General features: G+C 40.6%; 1 protein-coding gene across 3 annotated transcripts in view; it reads left to right on the top strand.

The window, feature by feature from the left end:
• The window catches only part of AIFM2 (AIF family member 2), a 35,532-nt gene extending 20,897 nt beyond the window's left edge, over positions 1–14,635 (top strand). For all 3 annotated transcript variants that reach the window (XM_069979169.1, XM_069979170.1, XM_069979168.1), the window contains exons 2-9: positions 748–930; positions 1,843–1,958; positions 4,853–4,972; positions 6,369–6,461; positions 9,433–9,541; positions 12,380–12,535; positions 13,233–13,433; positions 14,014–14,635. In XM_069979169.1, coding sequence (XP_069835270.1) covers positions 756–930; positions 1,843–1,958; positions 4,853–4,972; positions 6,369–6,461; positions 9,433–9,541; positions 12,380–12,535; positions 13,233–13,433; positions 14,014–14,168 — 1,125 coding nt within the window. In that variant the 5' untranslated portion in view covers positions 748–755 and the 3' untranslated portion in view covers positions 14,169–14,635. The remainder of the gene's footprint in view (positions 1–747; positions 931–1,842; positions 1,959–4,852; positions 4,973–6,368; positions 6,462–9,432; positions 9,542–12,379; positions 12,536–13,232; positions 13,434–14,013) is intronic.
• Positions 14,636–21,854: the final 7,219 nt, after the last annotated feature.

Genomic DNA, 21,854 nt, shown 5'->3' with positions numbered 1-21,854 from the left:
GTGCACCTATAGGCTATGTTCATATTACGTTAAAAAAAACCCAGAAAAGGCAGCCGCTTTTTCTATTTTAAAAGTCGTCCATTATTGCTGTGATCGGATTGATTTATTTAATACACTGTGTCCAATGCAAACAGTATAATAAATAACAGACATTGTCTGCACAGACGTCAAAATGACGATCATGACAATTATTTTTGGATGTCTTTTGCAAACACCTGTTATTTGTTAGTTGCTCACAGACATTTTTCCTTTTTTCACAGTTCTTTGCCAGTTTTTACTATTAAATTTAAGGGACTTTTTAATTAAAGACACACCCAAAGGCCCATTAGTTCACTTAAACTAGAATAACATTCCAACAGCCATCATTGTAATGACAAGCGGCCAAATAGCGAAATGACGGATGTAATTTTTTCCTTTCAAAAATGGAGAGGAAAAAACGTAGTGTGAATATGGTGTATTCTTTCCAGTCTGACACAGTGCTCTACTGCCACTTTTGTCTGTGTCCGGAATTGTTCAAAGTAGTAGCAAATCCCCATAGAAAACCATTCCTGCTCTGGATAGTTCCTGACATGAGTCAGACTGGAAAGAAAATACTACTTCCTACAGGGCATACAGCAGCTGATAAGTACCGTAAATCTGTATAACTTTCTGACTTTTTTGATTTAAAAATAAATATTTTTCATTTTTCCAGAGTACCCTTTTAATTAAACTTTAAACAAAACTTTTCTCATGTATTTCTTACACCAGGGACCAATATGGGCTCCAAACTGTCAGTAGATGAATCGGTGCGAGTTGTCATTGTGGGTGGAGGATTTGCCGGCATAGCAGCTGCCAATCAGTTGAAGTCCTATGGAATTCCTTTCGTTTTGGTAGACATCAAAGATGCTTTCCATCACAATGTTGGCACCCTCCGTGCATCTGTAGAAAGTGGTAAGGCTTTTCAAAAATTAGGCTAGATTCACACACACCAGATCCCCAGTGGATTTCATGCTGCAAATTTGCAGCAAAATGTGCTGCAGACTCCTTGCCTTCTTAGCCCCCAGCCAGATGGAGCATACATTACCCAGTCCATGCTCCGGCTTGCTTTGGGGTCTCCTGGCATCTGGACGTCCCACTCAGCCAGTCAGTGGCTGCGGCGGGGCAGAGGGGGACGGCCAGCCGGGAATCGCCGAAGCAAATCCACTGCGGATCCGGTGTGTAAGTCTACCCTAAAACTGTTTTCAGCTAGTGTTCTAAACAGCTGTGCTTTGTTTTTGTTTTGTTCTTTGGTACAGATATAAGGAGCATTATGATTTGTGCCATTCATTCTTTTTTTTTTAAATACATTTTCTCCTATAGTCTCCTCAATAGAGCACCAAAATCTTGTGTCCCACAAGGAACTTTTTTATTTTTTTATAATTTGCCATAAATGCAGCCTGAGTTAGCTCTGAGTAATCAGAATCACAGTTATGCCTATTGAACAATGCATGTTTACTTTTATTTCTTATCTGACTACTTTTGGAAAAGTTATAAAGTAGAAAACATTATGGAAAATATAAATTGGCAATTCCCAATATAATCAATAAAACAAATTAATAGTTTAATTTTCTATAGGACCTATACTCCAGTCAGCAGTTATTATATGATAGGACAATGAAAAGAGGCTTTGCATTTTTATAAAAAATATATGTTATGTAATACCTTTGTGCTTGTTCTCTTCAGTGTCAAGGTTGCTGAGGTTCCTGTATTATAGCTTGCGTGCCTGTGTAGGATATGTGTAGCCTAAAGCCATAAACAAACAATGTATTAATACTATTTGTGTAAATATATTGTGTATATCTAAATTTTGTGCTTGTGATACAGGTTTTGCAAGAAAAACTTTCATCTCCTATGGCTATTCATTCCAAGGCAGCTTTAAACAAGGACAAGTGGTGGGAATAAACCTGCAGAATAACACTGTTGTGCTAGAAAACAATGAGGTGAATACCATGCTTTTGATTGACATGTGAGACAGGATGCTTTTTGGACAGGTGTGAGAAATTGAGTTTTCCTTGCGGACATATTTTTCCTATTCTTCTAACGTATAGTATCTTAAATGAGTTCCACAGTGAAACCCGCTAAGATTCCAGGCATTGTAATTTTAAATAGGTGTACATAAAAATTTAAAAATTCCACTCCGAGTATGTAAAACCCGGTCCCCGTGGGTTAAGGAGTATGTAAACCCCGGGTCACCTGAATTTAACTGTCCACCCGGGGAAAGCAGCTCAACATGAAGATTCTTGGTATCTCCTCTCCTCCTCCTCTTCCTTCAATTCTCAGCCAACAGCCAAGTCTTCTTCCGCCATGCTGTGTCTGGCCTAATTTTTGGGAGGCTCAATTGCTAACTCACTCACTTTTAATGGTTCTCTATGTCCTGACTGCCATGCTCTGACGTCACTACGTCTGCGGAGGAGCGGGACTGGTTGGTGGGGGCGCGCGGATTGCGTCCCCGCCAACCAGCCAGTTGTTTTATCTTTTTTTTTTTTTTTTTTTGTGTGTAGCCACGGCCAGGGCCTTACCTGGCTTAGCCAGTTAGCTGTCAGCACCTAGGTTCCCACTCCAATTTTTTGGGAGGCTCACTTGCTTCCTCACTCACTTTTAATGGTTATCTGTGTGCTCACTGCCATGCTGTGTCTGGCCTAATATTTGGGAGGCTCACTTGCTTCCTCACTCACTTTTAATGGTTCACTGTGTCCTCAATGCCATGCTGTGTCTGGCCTAATTTTTGGGAGGCCTACTTGCTTCCTCACTCATTTTTAATGGTTCTCTGTGTGTTCACTGCCATGCGGCGTCTGGCCTAATTTTTGGGAGGCTCACTTGCTATCTCACTCACTTTTAATGGTTCTCTGTGTCCTGACTGCCATGCTCTGACGTCACTACGTCTGCGGAGGAGTGGGACTGGTTGCTGGGGGCCCGCCGATTGCGTCCCCGGCAACCAGCTAGCTGTGTTATCTTTTTTTTTTGTGTAGCCGCGGCCAGGTCCTTACCACCCCCAGTCAATTTTCATCAGGTGTACCCTTGATGGTGATTGACAGCTGGCCTAGCCAGTTAGCTGTCAGCACCTAGGTTCGTGTCCACTATAAATCCTAGCCCTTGGCCTCACTCCAATTTTTTGGGAGGCTCACTTGCTTCCTCACTCACTTTTAATGGTTCTCTGTGTGCTCAATGTCATGCAGTGTCTGGCCTAATTTTTGGGAAGCTCACTGGCTACTGCTTCTACCTTGGTCACTCTGTCCTCACCCCCATGCTCTGTCAGGCTAAATTTTGGGGCAGTTCATATGCTACCTCTGTTTTTAATGGTTCTCTATGTCCTCACCGCCATGCTGTGTCAGGCTGAGTTTTTGGGTGGTCCCTATGCCCACCTCTGTTTTAACCAGGCTTTTGCACAGAATTTGGCATAATGGTGCAATTAGGCAGCCTCAGAGGCATCCATACATGCTGCCCCTGCTGTTTTCTGTGCAATTCCATTGTCTTTCCATCATTTTCTGAGGTTGACAGGTTTTCACACGACTTTCCCTCTACCGAACTTGGGTAACCTGCAAAAATGCTCGAGTTTCCCATTCATTTCAATGGGGTTCGTTACTCAAATGAGCACTCGAAAATCAGGAGATATTCGTCTCGAGTAATGAGCACCCAAGCATTTTAGTACTCGCTCATCACTATTCAACACGCTTAACATTTTTAATATTTTTGGGCTTGTTCGCCCTTGTGTGTTGAAGGAGTTTTTATTCAATTCTTGGAGCAGTGAGATAAACCAAAAGCAGTGGTTTTGATACGGTTGCTTTTTTTATTTATTTTTAAGACATCCCTTGTGCAAATAATGTGGTAACTTTCCAGTTCAGGTTGTGACTAGAGATGAATACAACTCGAACAGGCTTGGGTCTTTCCGAACCCCAGCGTGCAGCATTTAATTAGCAGTGCTTGCAGAAGTTGGATGCAGCCTTAAGGCTGCCTGGTAAACGTGTATACAGCCATAGTCCATAGACTCCCTAGGTCTGCATCCTACTTCTTCAGCCATCGATAATCAAATTCTATAAGCTTGGGTTCAGACGGACCTGAGCATGTTCGAGTTGTGTTCATCCTTAGTTGTGACAGATGCACCAATAGCAAATATGTGCAGTTTCACTTTTTTACAATAAAAAGATGTTTGTCTGGCAGTCACAGTGCTTAAAGCTGAGCTCGAGGTATGTGACACCTGCTCTCTGGGAGAGCTGTTCACATGTAATGTATGTGTCTTCTGCTCAGTGACTGCGGTCCCCTCCTGGTCACTCTTTTCTACAATGCACATTCTTGTCCCCCGTAACCATTACATTGTCTGAGAAGTTTGGTAATGCAAGGATGCCTTGAGTCAGCCAGAAGGAGAGCTGCTTATGCCAAGAGACTGTCCTTTATGGTTAATCATGGGTCTCCAAACTGCGGCCCTCCAACTGTTGCAAAACTACATTTCCCATCATACCTGGACAGCCAAATCCAAAACTTTAACTGTCCAGGCATGATGGGAGTTGTAGTTTCGCAACAGCTGGAGGGCCGCAGTTTGGAGACCCATGTGGTTAATGATAGAGGAGGTCCTAAGCAGGGGTGCACACACAATGATGTCTAGATACTCTGATAGGAATGTTTAATTGTTTATTATTGCGACTAAAATATTGAAATGGCAATCTCTTATAATGTCAGATGACTAAACATTTTATTTCTTCAAAGTCAATAGCATGTAATCTTATTATTATTGTGAAATGTATCTTATCTAATATGTGAAAAGTCATATGCTGTTTACAGAAATAGGCCAAATTTTTTTTCATATCAGATTTTCTTCTTGCAATTTCTTTTTATACAGGAAATACATTTTTCCCATCTCATCATTGCAACTGGGAGTGATGGTCCTTTTCCTGGAAAATTTAACAAAGCAGCCACCAAGGAAATGGCTATACAAAAATATGAAGATCTAGTGAAGCAGGTGAGCTTTGAGGGAAGTCCAACAAAATTGTGCAGTTGTATTATTATTATTTTTTTGTCAATTTTACCCCCACAAATTTACTTTTTATATATAATAGTAGTTACACCCCCTCCCTCCCCCCAAACACACTTTTGCCCCCTCACTATTATGCACACCTGTGTAGCCCACCCCATAGCCTTGGACTCGAAGTTATGGACTGGACTACAGATGTGCATCTGTAACTGTCCCCAACCATCCACATTTTCATAGACCCCTTTATCAGGATCGGATGATTTGTGCTGTAAATACGGGCTGCACAATGGAGAGCCCATCTTTTTTGCGGCACTGATAACGACTCCAACACAGATCCATATGGATGTGTATATAGGGCCATAGAATTAAATGGGTCCGCATTCTGTCTTCAAATGTTTTAAAAAATCCACTCGCTATCAGCCACTATCACGGCTGCTCTCCTGACCATGCTATAGCGTGTTACTGTGATCTCAGGCTGCCTGCATCCATAAGAAGAATTCTCCAGCTGTCTCCGGATCTGAACTGATGGAACATAGGGCTGATGGATCGCTGGTCAGTAGTACTAAGGACACATAATTGAAAGTGACGCTCACCCAGAAATCCATTGCTAACACAAAACATAAAGCATTAAGAGTAGACCCACATAGACTGTATCCGCTGTGGATACAGTCTGTGCGAATCTAATTTAAGGGTATGTTCACACTGAGTAAAACAGGCAGAATCCCTTTGACACATTGAGGCAGGCAGGATTCCGAGCAGAGTCCCGCTGTGGAATTCCGCCTATTTTACTCAGTGTGAATCCACCCTAAAGGGGTACTCCGGCGGGGGGGCACTTTTTTGATGGGACCAGGGAGGGGGTGGCTGAGGAAAAAGACGCCCACTCACCTCCCCGATTCCAGCGGCAGGTCCCGCATCGCTGCGCTCCGGTGCCCGGTTCCCGTCCGCTTCCTGGTGTCTGACGCCTGGTGTCTGAACCCGCCCCTGGAATCTGGGAAAAAATTAAAAATGTGCCCCATCAAAAAAGTGCCCCCTCGCCGGAGTACCCCTTAAGGGTGCGTTAACACGTACAGGATCTGCAGCAGATCCGCAGCAGATTTGATGTTGTAGATTTGATGCTGTGTTCAGTTATTTAGTTGAAATCGCTGCGGATCCGGTACCTGTGAACATACCCTAACTATGAAAATGATGCAGAAAATTCCCGTCACTCAAAATGTGCTTCATATATGTATTTTATTTCTACAGCTTGCCAATGGATTTCTGTTATTCCCTTTTAGATAAAAGAGCCAATTCTACCATATGTGAAAAAAACTGCTAAATGTAAAAGTATAACATTTTATCAGGACATTACATAAATCCTACTATATATTTATTTTTTTCCCTTCAGGTCCAAAAAGCTAAGCGTGTTGTGATTGTGGGTGGAGGCTCAGCTGGAGTGGAGATGGCTGCAGAGGTGAAAACGGACTATCCTGAAAAAGAGGTGGAAGATTTTATACTTCAATATTGCAGTTTGTACCTTCAGTATTATTTTAAGGAGGGCCTTTTGATACACAGCTGGGGCTGCAGGGAAAATAGGAGGCTTACATTTCTGGCCTGATTCCCCGATGTTGCTGTTCCTCCAAGTGTCTGGTCCCCATAATGTACAGAAAACAAGGGTGGGCAGCAGCTCCCGCTGGTGTTGTTCTGCTGAGTGTCGTCTAAGATTTTGCTTCCAGTATATCGTAGCACAGTTGTGAACAAGACAGCACCACAACTCTGTAGAGCTTTGCAAAGTGTTTATTTACCTATGCAATGTTTCTGCTGTTCCAAACAGCCATTGCTTGACATGAAACTAAAAATTCCATCCACGGCTTCAATAAAATTGTGGTAGCTTTATTGGGACATCACAAACCAGAAAACAAAAAAATAAAATATAAAAACACGCCGACGCGTTGCAGGGTTAGAACCCCTTAATCATGGCAAATGTATGTGGGTAACTCACAGGTTTATATATGTATGGGATGTGATGTCCTGCCTCAGTATAGACACGCCCCAGACAACGGAGAATGGGAGCACCTGTTCCGAGTGAGGTCACATGACCAATAACATCCACTAGTATAACATCATAGAATACAAATAAAAACAAATACAAAATATATACATCAGATACAAATATATACACAAATTGCTGAAAAGAAAAAACTATAAATGATAATATAAATAAACATGTGAAAAAAAATGTGAAAAAAAAAAAATATTTTTAAATTAATAAAAATAAAAATAATGTTTTTTATTAGTATATGTAGTACAAATCTGACTTGTAGTTTAACCCTTTTGGGTATCTAGTGTTGAGGTTGAGAATCCACAGTGCCTCCCTCTTGCGTAACAGATGGGTCCAATCTCCCCCCGTTTGGGTCTATTAACCCTTTCTACAGCTGAAATTTTCAGACCATTCAAGTCCCCTCCATGACACTCAACAAAGTGTCTGGAGAAACCAGAGAGTGAGCGCGGGTGGTTAGAGACCAAAGATGTGCGTACGTCACTCAAATGCTCCCTGATACGATGCTCCCTGCAACTTCAGCCATAGCAATGTGCTCCTGCCTAGTGTGAATGGTGTTCTAGGAGAGCTGACCAAATTTGTCTTTTTTTTTTTTTTTTGTGTTCCAGATGGCCGAGTGGCTGCCTCTACTTGGTCGTGCACTCCACCTGTCCCACCCAGGTGGTGTATTTACTCTTGCTGGTATTAGACAGATCTTGCATGCCCAGAGCATAGGCGTATTTCATGCCTTGGAGAGGCCATGGTACAGTGTAGGACTGTCCCGAGCATGAGGCCACCGTAACGTGGTGGGGCAGTTTATACCATTTTCAAGTGGTAACCAAGAGCCTCATTATTTTTATGGAAGTTTTTTTTTAGCAGTTGGGAGGGCTGTTTTTAACTATTTTCATGTCTGTGGTGGGTCTGTATCTTGCCATTGCGGTGAGCTGTTGCATTTTTCAGTGTTTTTGTGTGTTTGCAACTTCAGCCATAGCAACATGCTCCTGCCTAGTGTGAATGGTGTTCTAGGAGAGCTGACCAAATTTGTCTTTTTTTTTTCTGAGCTGACATATTCTCCTTTTATGATATTGCTTGACATGCCTGATGATAAAGGCTTTATGGAACAACTGAAACATTGCATGGGTGAATAAACATTTAAAAAAATACTATGGGCTGTGGTGCGGTTGTTGTTCACAACTGGTCTCATTGATAGTTCTCTTCTTCCTGGTTTCTACAATATGACAGAACTGGTGATTCAGCCTGTCAGTGGCCCAACTGTAGTGAGGACGGAAGACTAAGGCTGCATTCCCACGTTCCGTGATCCTGACGGATCACGGACGTGGAATGCATGTACCGGAGTCCCCCCGCGCCCGGACAGCATCTGTAATTAGATGCTGGGAGCGGGGGAGACTGTATTCATAAGCGCCGCGCTGTAATGAAGCAGCCGCGCGGTGCTGTTACTGCAGCGCGGCGCTTATGAATACAGTCTCCCCCGCTCCCAGCATCTAATTACAGATGCTGTCCGGGCGCGGGGGGACTCCAGTACATGCATTCCACGTCCGTGATCCGTCAGGGTCACGGAACGTGGGAATGCAGCCTAAGGAAAATGGCAGTGGAGGGGGTTTGGGCTGGGTTAGTATGCCTCTGTTATTTTTCCTTCAGCCCCAGAAACATATTCTTTATTTATTTTTTATTTTTTACCAATTATGCTTAAACAACAAAAAAATACACTTACACATCCAATGTCACAGAACCCCTCTCCAACTGTGCCGCACATGTGGGGTTGAGGTTGTCAGAAGGAATTGCCTGCTCAGCCAATCAATGGGGCACCACCTCTTTTCCTTCTAGGTCATAGTTTTAGCATGTTTTATTTTTATGTGATGGTCTGTTATATATTGTTTTTAAGCTTGCTATTATGTTGTGATTAGAGATGAGTGAACCTTGAGCATGCTCGAGTCCTTCCGAACCCGAACTTTCGGCATTTGTTTAGTGGTGGCTGCTGAAGTTGGATAAAGCCCTAAGGCTATGTGGAAAACATGGATATAGTCATTGGCTGTATCCATGTTTTCCAGACAACCTTAAAGCTTTATTCAAGTTCAGCAGCCCCCGCTAATCAAATACCGATCGTTCGGGTTCTGATGTACTCGAACCCGAACCCAGTTCGCTCATCTCTAGTTGTCATAATTTATACACAATTAGGATAAGCTGCTAACATCTTTACAGGTCTTGTGGTGTCCATGTCTTAATGGTCACGACTGTTAGTCCATTATGTGTGTCCTAGTTGTGGCCTATTTGATGGTCGGTTTCTAAGGTGCCAGACAACCTGTGTTTAGTCCAGCTGTTAAGGTCAGCCGTTGGATGTAATATGAGGTCTATGACTAGTTCATTATAGTGAGTATGTTGTCTTCACGAGTCTCTTCTACTTCACTCTGTACAGGTTATATTGATACATTCAAAAATAGCATTAGCAGATGTGGAGCTGGAACCCTATGTAAGGCAGACTATAAAGGAAATCCTGTTACAAAAAGGAGTTAAGCTTGTTCTAGGCAAGTAAATATTATTATTATTATTATTATTATTTACACTACCGTTCAAAAGTTTGGGGTCACACAAACAATTTTGTGTTTTCCATGAAAAGTCACACTTCTTCACCACCATACGTTGTAAAATGAATAGAAAATAGAGTCAAGACATTGACAAGGTTAGAAATAATTATTTGTATTTGAAATAACATTGTTTTTACATCAAACTTTGCTTTCGTCAAAGAATGCTCCTTTTGCAGCAATTACAGCATTGCACACCTTTGGCATTCTAGCTATTAATCTGTTGGGGTAAGCTGGAGAAATTGCCCCCCCCTTTTCTAGAAGCAGCTCCCACAAGTTGGATTGGTTGGATGGGCACTTCTGGCGTACCATACGGTCAAGCTGCTCCCACAACAGCTCAATGGGGTTCAGATCTGGTGACTGCGCTGGCCACTCCATTACCGATAGAATACCAGCTGCCTGCTTCTGCTGTAAATAGTTCTTGCACAATTTGGAGGTGTGTTTAGGGTCATTGTCCTGTTGTAGGATGAAATTGGCTCCAATCAAGTGCTGTCCACTGGGTATGGCATGGCGTTGCAAAATTGAGTGATAGCTTTCCTTATTCAGAATCCCTTTTACCCTGTACAAATCTCCCACCTTACCAGCACCAAAGCAACCCCGGACCATCACATTACCTCCGCCATGCTTAACAGAAGGCGTCAGGCATTCTTCAAGCATCTTTTCATTTCTTCTGCGTCTCACAAACGTGCTTCTTTGTGATCCAAACACCTCAAACTTGGATTCATCCGTCCACAACACTTTTTTACAGTCTTCCTCTGTCCAATGTCTGTGTTCTTTTGCCCATCTTAATCTTTTTCTTTTATTGGCCAGTCTCAGATATGGCTTTTTCACTGTAAAAGTTGTTTTGCGGGTACTATTTAATGAAGATGCGGTTGGGGACCTGTGAGGCGTCTGTTTCTCAAACTAGAGACTCTAATGTGCTTATCTTCTTGCTTAGTTGTGCAACACGGCCTCCCACTTCTTTTTTTACTCTGGTTAGAGCCTGTTTGTGCTGTCCTCTGAAGGGAGTAGTACACACCGTTGTAGGAAATCTTCAATTTCTTAGCAATTTCTCGCATGGAATAGCCTTCATTTCTAAGAACAAAAATAGACTGTCGAGTTTCAGATAAAAGTTCTCTTTCTGGCCATTTTGAGCGTTTAATTGACCCCACAAATGTGATGCTCCAGAAACACAATCTGCTCAAAAGAAGGTCAGTTTTGGAGCTTCTGTAACAAGCTAGACTGTTTTCAGATGTGTGAACATGATTGCACAAGGGTTTTCTAATCATCAATTAGCCTTCTGAGCCAATGAGCAAACACATTGTACCATTAGAACACTGGAGTGATAGTTGCTGGAAATGGGCCTCTATACACCTATGTAGATATTGCACCAAAAAACAGACATTTGCAGCTAGAACCAGTCATTTACCCTATTAGCAATGTATAGAGTGTATTTCTTTAAAGTTAGGACTAGTTTAAAGTTATCTTCATTGAAAAGTACATTGCTTTTCCTTCAAAAATAAGGACATTTCAATGTGACCCCAAACTTTTGAACGGTAGTGTATTTTTTTTTTCTATTTCTGCTCTCTTTTGTTTACAAATTTAAAAAAGTTTAAATGCAGAAGGGTCCATTCAACCCAAACCTTTATGTGATATTCTTATTTCTTCTTTACGCTGTTTTCTGAAATTTGCATCTGTGTTTCTGCTGCTACTCCTGGCCTTACCATGTCCCAAATTTAAAGCTGTCAACTTGGGTAATCACACCTGTGGTCAGGCCAGGACTTGCATCCATAATGATGTCACATGCAAAAATGTAGATATAATATGCCCATGTGAAATAAGGTGTCTTCCTGCTAATGCACTGCTCCTGGCCCTACTCTATACTGCTTACTCTTCTGTCTCAGCCCCTGCTTTGTCTTTACCGGCTCCTGCCTGCACATTGTCTTCTGTCAGTCCTTGCCCCATGCCCTGCTCTCCATTGGCTGCAACCATACTTCTGAACTTCCGGGTATGTTTTTTTTGGCAATTACCATTAAAGTGGGATCAAAAAACCAACAGTATTGTTGGTTCCTTTTGTCCATTAGTGAAGATTCTGCTAACCTGATTCCAATAATGCCAGAATTGCCAGTATTGAAGTCACACTCCTGTATCCAAACTAGATTATTAACTTAAACCTGTGCCCCCTGCCTCGACTATCTGACTGTATTGGACTACGGCTGTCCAATTTCTGGGTACCCTTCTGATTCTCCAGTGTGTAACTGGGCCTCCCTATTACACTATGCTACCTGAAGCTGGGCCAGCTGCTACCTATGGAAATCTATATGAGAAAAAATGCATCAAACTTGAGACTAAATTACTGCCTTATTATGCAAATTCTGGCGATCACTTGCATAGTACAGACATATTATTATCTCAAAATGCTCCAAAATTGCTGTAAAATGACCAAAAAAAGATGGTATGTGTACATAATACACGCAAAAATGTGGTCAACCACTTTTTGTGTCAGAAAAAAATAAAAAAAAATAAAAAAAATATATATATATATTTCTTTTCCCCATTAAATGGATATGTTAAACAGACTGCAAAAACACAGTGTGGCCCTACCCTAACGCTGTTATTTTTTAAATGTATTTTTAAGTAATATTTTTGTTTCCAAGAATCTTTGACAATTAATGCTATGACACCAAAAACTAAAACTTTTTATTCACAACCCTTTTTATGATTAGAAAGCTATACTGCAGACCCCCAGGATATGTTATTAATGTATAACACATAGTAATGGTGCCAAACTTTATTAAACAGGGCAACGAGTTTCCAACCTGGATAGACTAACCTTGAACATGGTTGAGGAGAATATGAAGCTGCATTTAGACAAAGATACAGAGGTGATCACTGCAGACCTGGTCCTGTGCTGCACAGGAATAAGGATAAACTCCTCTAGTTATGTTGATGCTTTCGGTAAGTGAACACAAAATATGGGATACAGTTATAGATTATAACTACAGATGTAGTAGGGCTGAACTTGTCAGATTAAGTAATGGTTTATTTGACAAATTCAGCCCTACCATTACTCACTTTATGTTAAAAATAAATAAATGCTTGTTAGGCTATGTTCACACAACGTCTTTTGAGCTCCGTTTAAAATGACGTCCGTTATTTTAAGTCTAAAATAACGGACGTTATTCAGCTGTCTGGCCTCCCCTTAGTGCAATGGTGTTTGTACATTATTCTAGTTTGAGGTTGCTGTTTGGGTGTGTCTTAATTGAAAAGTCCATTGAATTTAATAGTAAAAAAAAAAGAGAATGAACGGTGGAAAAAGAAAAACCGTGTGTGAACAACTAATTAAAAAAGTCTGCTGCTTGCAAAAGACGTCCGGAAATAATGATCATGTTCATTATTTTGTCGTCCGCGGTAAAAACGGCCGTTATTCAATGCATTGTGTGCATTTGACGTCCGTCTTCCCATTGACTTTAATGCATTGCCATTGCAGTCAGTTAAATCGCAGCAAAAATATGAAAATCGGACGAATTTTTTTATATTTTTGACGTGTGAATATAGCCTTACTCTTGTCTAAAAGCTCTCTGCAGACAGGATTGTAGTTCTGATACAGTGACTGATAGCTTAAATAGTTATAATAATATTTCTCTCCATGAAGGTGATAAAGTGGCAAGCAATGGAGCTCTAAAAGTGAATGATCATCTTCAAGTGGAAGGACATAGTAATATTTACGCAGTTGGAGATTGTGCTGATTTAAGGGAACCTAAAATGGCCTATCTCGCAGGCTTACATGGCAAGATAGCAGTAACAAACATTATCCACAGTCTTATGCAGAAACCACTCAAGACCTATAAACCAGGTACTGGAATGCATATTCCCATCTTTGTATGCACATATTTCTCAGGAAAAGAACAGCAAAATAATTGTAGTATTTTGTGTGCCAGTGGCCAGGGTCTCACTCCAGGGACCCCCAATGTATACTTGAATACTGCAGTACTCTGAACAGACTGTAAAAGAAAACAATGGGAGATATTTATCAAACATGGTGTAAAGTGAAACTAGCTCAGTTGCCCCTAGCAACCAATCAGATTCCACCTTTCATTTTCCAAAGAGTCTGTGAGGAATGAAAGATGGAATCTGATTGGTTGCTAGGGGCTACTGAGCCAGTTTCAATTTACACCATGATTGATAAATTTCCCCCAATGTGTTTATTTGTGTTTATAGGCAACAATTCAGCTCTATCACGGAGCCATTATGAAGCTTATTATATGTGTTTACCTTTGTGGCTACCATTTGGTAAATCAAAATCTTGAAAAAAAATCCCCTAATATATAAAGTATCCCAAACGCACAATACTACTACTACTGTTGGTGTTTTATTAATCAAAATCTTAAAAAAAAAACACCAAATGACCAAATGTTGTTTTCTTTATTTTTAAGGGCCTGTCACTATGCTTTTGTCTATGGGTCGAAATGATGGTGTCGGACAGTTCAATGGTTACTATATAGGACGGTATTGTGTCGCTTTAGTGAAAAGCAGAGATGTATTTGTTTCAAAAAGTTGGAATGAGATGGGACAGAAGATGCCAAAATAGGTGTTATTTTTATAAAAAAAATGTTTTACTTAATATGACAATAGTTTATTACTGTACTTCACAGAAAACAATAAAATACAATTCTAATGTTTAATACATAAGAAAATTGTATACCTGCAGTATTACGATAAGCCTCTGTTTTCATTTTTAATTTCACTGTTTAAAAAAAAAAAGCAATTGCATGAATAGGTGAAAGGACCCAAAATAAGAGGGCCGTGAATGTCCTATATTTCTATTGCAGTGTCTCCTAAGAGGATACTGCATCTACTGTATTGTCTATTTTATATTCTGGAAAATTGATTTTGTGTTTTCTACTAAAGTTGATCGAACCTCGAGCATGCTTGAGTCCATCCAAACCCAATCATTCGGCATTTGATTAGCGGTGGCTGCTGAAGTTGGATAAAGCCCTAAGGCTATGTGGAAAACATGGATATAGTCATTGGCTGTATCCTTGATTTCCAGACAACCTTAGAGCTTTATCCAACTTCAGCAGCCACCGCTAATCAAATGCCGAACGATCGGGTTCGGATGGACTCAAGCATGCTCAAGGTTCGCTCATCTCTATTTTCTACCCTTATACATTCATGAAGGGGAGGCATTAATGAAGCAGGCCCAGCCCTGTAGAATAATAGCCACTGGCTTCCTAGCACAGCAACAGTTACATAGGGCACATTGGCTTATATTACCTAGTCCTAGGACCTCACTAGTAATAAACAGGTCCATCTAGGACCCACACTGTCAAATAAAAATGTATAACAATCTGCTCCCAGACCCCGAGAAGTTCAAAACAGGATTATGGTAACTGCAAAAAGGTCCCAGAAGCCCCACAATTTGAACACACACCAGGATAATCTGATCTGAATTTACTTAAAGCGGTATTCCAAGAAAAATTAACTCGTCCCCTATACATAACCCCACGGTAATCTCCATATCGGCCCCCGCCTTTTGTGTTATGAATAGAGCCACGGAGAGAGCCTAATAAGTGCACTAATGGTTTACTTGGCTCTTTCTGGTGGCTCCATAGGAATGAATACAGCCGTACCCGTGGCACTATTCATAACACAGAAGTCGGGGGCGACACAAAGATCGCCAGGCGGTTTGAAGGTCGGACCCTTGTGATCTCTTACTTGTCCCTATACAGATGATATCAGTGGAGATAGGGTCGGGCGTGAAAGGAAAATCATACTCTCTATGTAAGAAAATGTTTGACCTTGCTGTGCTCCTTGTACTTCCTTTATGACTTATAAAAATGGAATAATGAAAAATAAACATTATACTTTTATAATGAATTTATATTTATGCACAAAGGTTTATTTCAATTTTTTATTTTTTAATAAGAACTTTTTATTTGACTTCTCATTGCAGTCTGAGCAACAATAGAGTCATTACATACAGTACCATAAAACATTAGACATTGTGTTAAACTATAGATTTAAAATATTTCTAATACACTTTACAACCAGACCTTAAAAGGGTATTCTGGGGAAAAATGATGAATTGGCTATGGAAAAGGTTAACCAAAGTTAACCCTTTCCTAATATATTAACCTGTCCTTAGTGGGGTGCCCTTGGAGATCACCAGGCAGTCACGTGATCCTCAGGCTGCATTCTTCTTTCTTCCTGTGACGTCCTGCATATTCTTTTCTTCCAGGTACAGTGAAGTGTGTAATGGGATTCCGCTGCATGCGCAGTTGCAATCCAGTTACGCTCACATCACTCATGTGCTGGTCTAAGTGATTATGGTGATGTCACTGTACCTGTACTGCGCCTGATCCCAGCGCTCCCTCCTCATTGGCTACAGAGCACTGCAACATGATTGGCTGGTACGCTCTAGGCAGCCAATCATGGAATTAGGACAATTGGGTCTGATATCTGACTGTCACTGGGGGGATATCAGGCTGCAACTAGGGGGGCACATCTGGCTGCAACTGGGGGAGAAGTATCTCGATGTCACGGGGGAGGGGGCATATCTGGCAGAAAGTGGGGGGCATAGCTGACTACAAATGGCAGTATATTTACTGTAAGACTTCACCATTTACCTCCCCCTGTATGTATGATTAAAGAGAGAGTGAGAAAGAGAAATAGAGAGTGAGCATGAGTGTAAGGGGCACCTAGTATATGCAAGGGATTAGGAAACATAGTCCACTGAATTATAATAAATATTTGTATACAATTCCCTAAAAATAAAGACACAAACACAGTAACCCACTATGTGTGCTGTGTAAAAACACAAGCAGAACAGAATGTGAACAAACACTGTAAGGCTGGGTTCACACTACGTTTTTGCAATCCGTTTCATAATATAAAAAAGGAGGAAAACGCAAACAGAGGAAATGGATGCGTTTTAATCTGTTTTTGTTTTTTTTTTAAATAAAAGAAGTCAATGGGAAAACTGGTTCAAAATGGATGCACACAATTGCATCCGCTTTTCCATCAGTTTTTGCAAAAATGGATTGGAAAAACGTAGTGTAAACCAAGCCTAAGGTGTAAACAAAGCTGTATCATGAGAGGAGAAGCTAGTAGAGGAGAAAAAAAGTACATGGGAAGGTTTGTCTAGGCTTTGCCAAAACAGGTGGATGTTAGTAATCTTGGAAAACCCCTTTAAGGCTATGATCCCACGACTTCTTTTGTAATAATGATGGCTGCTTTTGTAAAATTGATAGTCATCATTATGAAATAATGGCCATTATTTGGACTTAAGTGGCCAAAAAGATACGTTGTGGAAACATAGACTTTATTTAAGGTGTAGGGGAACTGGTAACAAATGGACTTTATTATAACAGCACTTGCTTATGGTTATGTTCCCACAATGTAAAATTAAGTATAAATAACAACAAATATTTATCATGATCATTAATAACGGCAGTTATTTGCCCTTGTTGTGCCAACATAGCCTCAAAGTGACACAGTTCAACTATATAGTAAAGGTTTTTGGATAAGTTATGCAATGGCTGATGTCTGTCTGTATTTCACTCTACATCACTGGCTTCATCCACCAGGCATCATTTCTCTTGGGTGAATATACACCACAGACATGTGAACAAAGTCTAACATCGTCATTAGTTAAGCATCATTAGTTAAACATTCGTAAAAGACTAAGATTGAACTTTATAAAAAAAGAATACAAATAGACTGTCAGCCAAGGAATTGCTTAATTTTAATTTATTAAGTCAGCTCATGACTATAAACCATGGAAAATGTATACATAAAGGTTTAACTGAAAATAAAATAATTAAAAAAAATTTACTAAATATATACATCAGATAATGCTAAAATCCAATACTAATATCAAATCCAATAATAAGATAGGAAGATGCTTTACAGTACAAATGACATAACTAAAAAAGACATGACATGTTTCCGAACTAAACCTTCAGTCGCAGGACACACAATTGGCAGATCCTTCATTTTATCCTTGGGTTATATTTGAATAAGCAGAATTAATACTATCTTTTTAAATTTGGAAGTGCAAAACGAAACTCACGTACAGTGCATCTTCCAAGACAAGAGGACCAAATATATAAAACACCAAATATAATGGTAAAATGAAGGATGGGTTCACATACATAGAACATAACAGAACTATCTCAGATGTCTAACTGAATGCGAACACCTTTTTCAAAGCGTATCATACTTCAATGTCAGAAATGTGTCTGGAGAAGTCAAATCGGCTTCTGTCCTGTTAACATTGCCAAAACCAGAATGTGACTATATTTATACAGCTGAAGGCATTATTTCTGTCTACAATAGAGTAGGTATGCAAAGGCAACTTTGAAGGATTGTCTCCATTAAACAGTCCACTTGTATAAGGGGAATGTTATAGATGCAAGTGGGTGCATGAAAAGGAGAGGAGTCTTATCAACTAGGGATGGTACGAACGGAGTTCGGTTTAGGTTCGTAAGAACCCGAACCCTCGGTAATGACTGCTGCTGTCTGCCCGCTCCGTGGAGCGGGCGGATCCAGCGGGAGGACCGCCTGGAAAACTGGGATACAGCCATAGCCATAGGCTGTATCCCAGTTTTCCAGGCGTTCCTCCCGCTGTATCCGCCCGCTCCACGAACCCGAACCTCGGCAGGTTCAGACCATCCCTATTATCAACCTCTGCTTCATATTCTTTATTTATGTACTCTTGGACTCTACTACTTGGTCTTCTAGAATAAGATACACTTTGCAGACACTCTTCATTGTTTATGTGCTCTGGCTAACTGAAGGAGGTCTTTAATTAGGGACAACCCTCTATTAACCCAGCATGCCCTAGGGCATTTATAAACCTACAAGAAATATGATATTAGGACGTATGGTTTCAGGTTTAAACTGGCCATAGACATGGGATTAATGACATTTCATGGCTACCACTTCTAAAAGCTTTTCAAATTTTGAGATGGTCCATATTACCTGGTGAAATAATCACTTATTAAGCTATTTAACAGAAAAACTTTTTCTGGATAAATACAAGTTGGGCACAGATTTATCAATCTGTCTGGTGAAATTAGCCCACATTTACTAAAACTGTCTAAGTAAATGTTACGTTCACACATAGTAAAAACCAGGAGTGGGTTGAAAACACAGAGACTATGCAAAACTTTCCATTATAGTTTTCCTCTGTCAGCTACTTTCCTGATTTGGTTCACAAATACTAACAAAAAGACTGACAGAAATACGGACTAAAATACAATCTTAGAATAGAAAATCTTTAATGTGCCGGATTTATAACGTTATTTTTGGCCGTTTCAAAGCCTTTTTGGGGGGTAGGCCATCATTTTGGCACCATAACATGTCTGTTTATGCAAATTATTATGATAATTTGCATAAAACTGTCATAAATGACATAAAAATGACAGTTGCCCAAAAAGCGGCTGCAAAACAGCCATAAAAAATTTAAAGAAAGGTTGTGGGAACATAACTAAAGGCTGTCTACTCATACTCATCTCTACACCACCTATTACTTGGCTTGAAGTCCGCCAGAATTTTTAAGCTGGATTCAAGTGCATTTTGGCATGCCTCTTTTTGCATAAACCACTCCTCATTTTCATACCTGGTGTAAAAGCGACAGAAAAGATGTAGGAAAAAGTCCAGTGCGCCACTTCTTAAGCCATAATTCTGGCGGGGACACATTAGTAAATTTAGGCCGTTGTGATTTTTGTCTCAGACATAACAGCTAATCACAGCTCATCTTTGATTTCTCTAAATGAGATGTAAATGGCTAGTATCTGTCTGAGAAAAAGATCTGACGCCTTGGTGTTACCATGTCTGTTTAAAAGGATCATGTCTCTGTACAATCTGACACTGTCAAGCCTTATTAACAGGTTGAATGGTATATGTACGTTTACCAGGTAAGACAACAGAGACAAAACACAATGAACTATGCAAGGAAAATATGCTCAAGAATTCTTATTTTATGGGTAAAGTGATTACTAAAACAGACATGTCAAGAACCTTTATTGACCTTGGTTAAACCCCTGTGGTGTTTAACCAAGGTCAATGATGTTTAAGATAGACAAGAGGTTCATCCAATGTAGCCAATGATTCCTCTTGTTGTGCAAGGTACAAAATATAGACAATATTTTGAAATAAAACTTTTAAAGTAGCTAGTTGCTAAAGAGTGGATTACAATATCTGGGGACTGTGGCTCTATTAGCATAGAGGTGTTGCCTTCAGCAAAAAAATATTTGCATTGTCAGGCTATGTTCACACAGTGTAAAAATACGTCCGTTGTTGCAATTGGCAAAAACAGCTGTACTTTGTACGAAAAGACACGCTGCATGTTCTTCTATGGGATCCTGGCTGGGGCGTATACACATAGTATACGCTCCGGCCGGGAACCCAAGCGGCACCACAAACAACTGACATGTCAGTTTTCTGCGGCTGCTATTCATTGAATAGCGGCCGTAGAAAACCGTGTCAGTGCACACTAAGAAGCAAGCGGCTCCGGCTGCAGGCTTCATAGTGTGCTGTGGGGAGTTCTGATGCGGGCGTGCACGGATGTGCCCGCATCAGAATTCTACGGCCATAAAGATCATCTGGCCGGGATGATCTTTGCAGAGACCGGCCGCTCCGTGACCTGGCTGGGTCACGGAACAGCTGGTACAATATGCCGTGTGAACATGGCCTCAAGGTGTGTAATAGAATAAATGTGTGTCTATCATACCCATGTATGTTTAAAGTATGCTGCTTTTTAGGTGTAAAATGATGTATGCTACTTATCACTTATCATGTCAGCCTCTGACTGTAATATGAAATGGCCGTGGTCAGCTAAAGCAGGCTGGCTGATATGGCTGAGTGCTCAATGGAACTTTAGTGCTTGTTATTGAAAAATTCCAAAAATTAAAGGAGAAGTCCGTCCAGACCCATTTTTTTAGCAAGTGCTGACGAGGGGGAGGATAAAAGAAAAAAAATGCTCTTACTTCCCCTGGTCCAGCGCTGGTGGCCACATACCGTCGCTCTGATCCCTGGCTGCTTCCTGGTCTAAGCGGGGACCTGGGTCGAGATGTCAGACAGTCACCGGCTGAGGTGGGTGACTGGGTGACTCACACATCACAACTCGGGTCCCTGCTCATAGCAGGAAGTGGCCGGGGACCTTGGGGCCTGAGCAGCAGGATGCAGCCACCATTACTAGAGCAGGGGAGGTAAGAGCACATTATTTCTTTTATTCTACCCAGCACTTGCTAAAAAAAAAAAAAAAGGGTCTGGCAGACTTCTCCTTTAAAAAAAGGGGCTATCTAATATATTAGAACTGTGGAGGTGGGACTTGTGACATCCTTTGATCCACCTGATACCCGTTGATTAGCTGTTTTTTTAAGCAGCTGCACATGTATTTGTACTAGTGCATGCCTTACTTTTCCTAGTGACTGTGCTAGGTGCTGCAGCTGGGTCCCATTTGAACACATTTATAATATCTGACCTCCAGTCCTCCATCAATCTAATATTGATGGCCTAGCCTGAGGCCTGGCTATCAGTTTTTAAAAACAACATAATCCCTTTTAATCTAGCCGGAGAGTTAAAACCAACCTGGTCACCAATGATGGCAAATAAAAGTCAACATTTAGGGTTGGAAGTAACAAGGACAGAACCCTTACTTCACCTCTAAGAAACTTTACAGCACAATGTTACCAGCTAGACACAGTTGTAATAAACATTTGAAAGTTTACTAAACATTAATGAAAATGTGCAAAACTGTTATAAAACCACCAAACATTGGACATGTATTAAATATCTCTTTAAAATCTTAAGTAGATATTTTATATATATTTAAAATACAAACACAATGCCCTCTTTGCACTTTGCAAGATATCAAAAGAAGTTTATAATACAGTTACATTTAATATAATACATCTTAGTCAATAATACAAGAAAACAACATATAAAATAGGGCAAATCAACACATGAAAAATATTTTCTGCACCAAAGGAAATATCTCAATGATACACTGTCTTCTATTTCCCAATGGTTTCACAATTTCCTTTAAATCCTAACCTTGTAATACATTAAAGGGAAGATGTAGCAGTAGTGTCACTGGTGTAGGAATAGGTGGTATGAAAAAAATGTTCAATTAAATGGTGTAAAAAAGAGCCTGTGGAGCCTCATTTAAGAGTCTCAAAACACAGGACTAGCCAGATATCCCTCCGAGAAGGACCCAGCCAAGGGGTGGCTCCTGTAAGGAAACCACCATATTAAGTGGCCCTATAAG

Source organism: Dendropsophus ebraccatus, chromosome 8, assembly GCF_027789765.1.
Source record: "Dendropsophus ebraccatus isolate aDenEbr1 chromosome 8, aDenEbr1.pat, whole genome shotgun sequence".
Taxonomy (NCBI): domain Eukaryota; kingdom Metazoa; phylum Chordata; class Amphibia; order Anura; family Hylidae; genus Dendropsophus; species Dendropsophus ebraccatus.
Note: the sequence above shows the minus strand (reverse complement) of the source record. Positions and strands in the feature narration are given on the sequence as shown.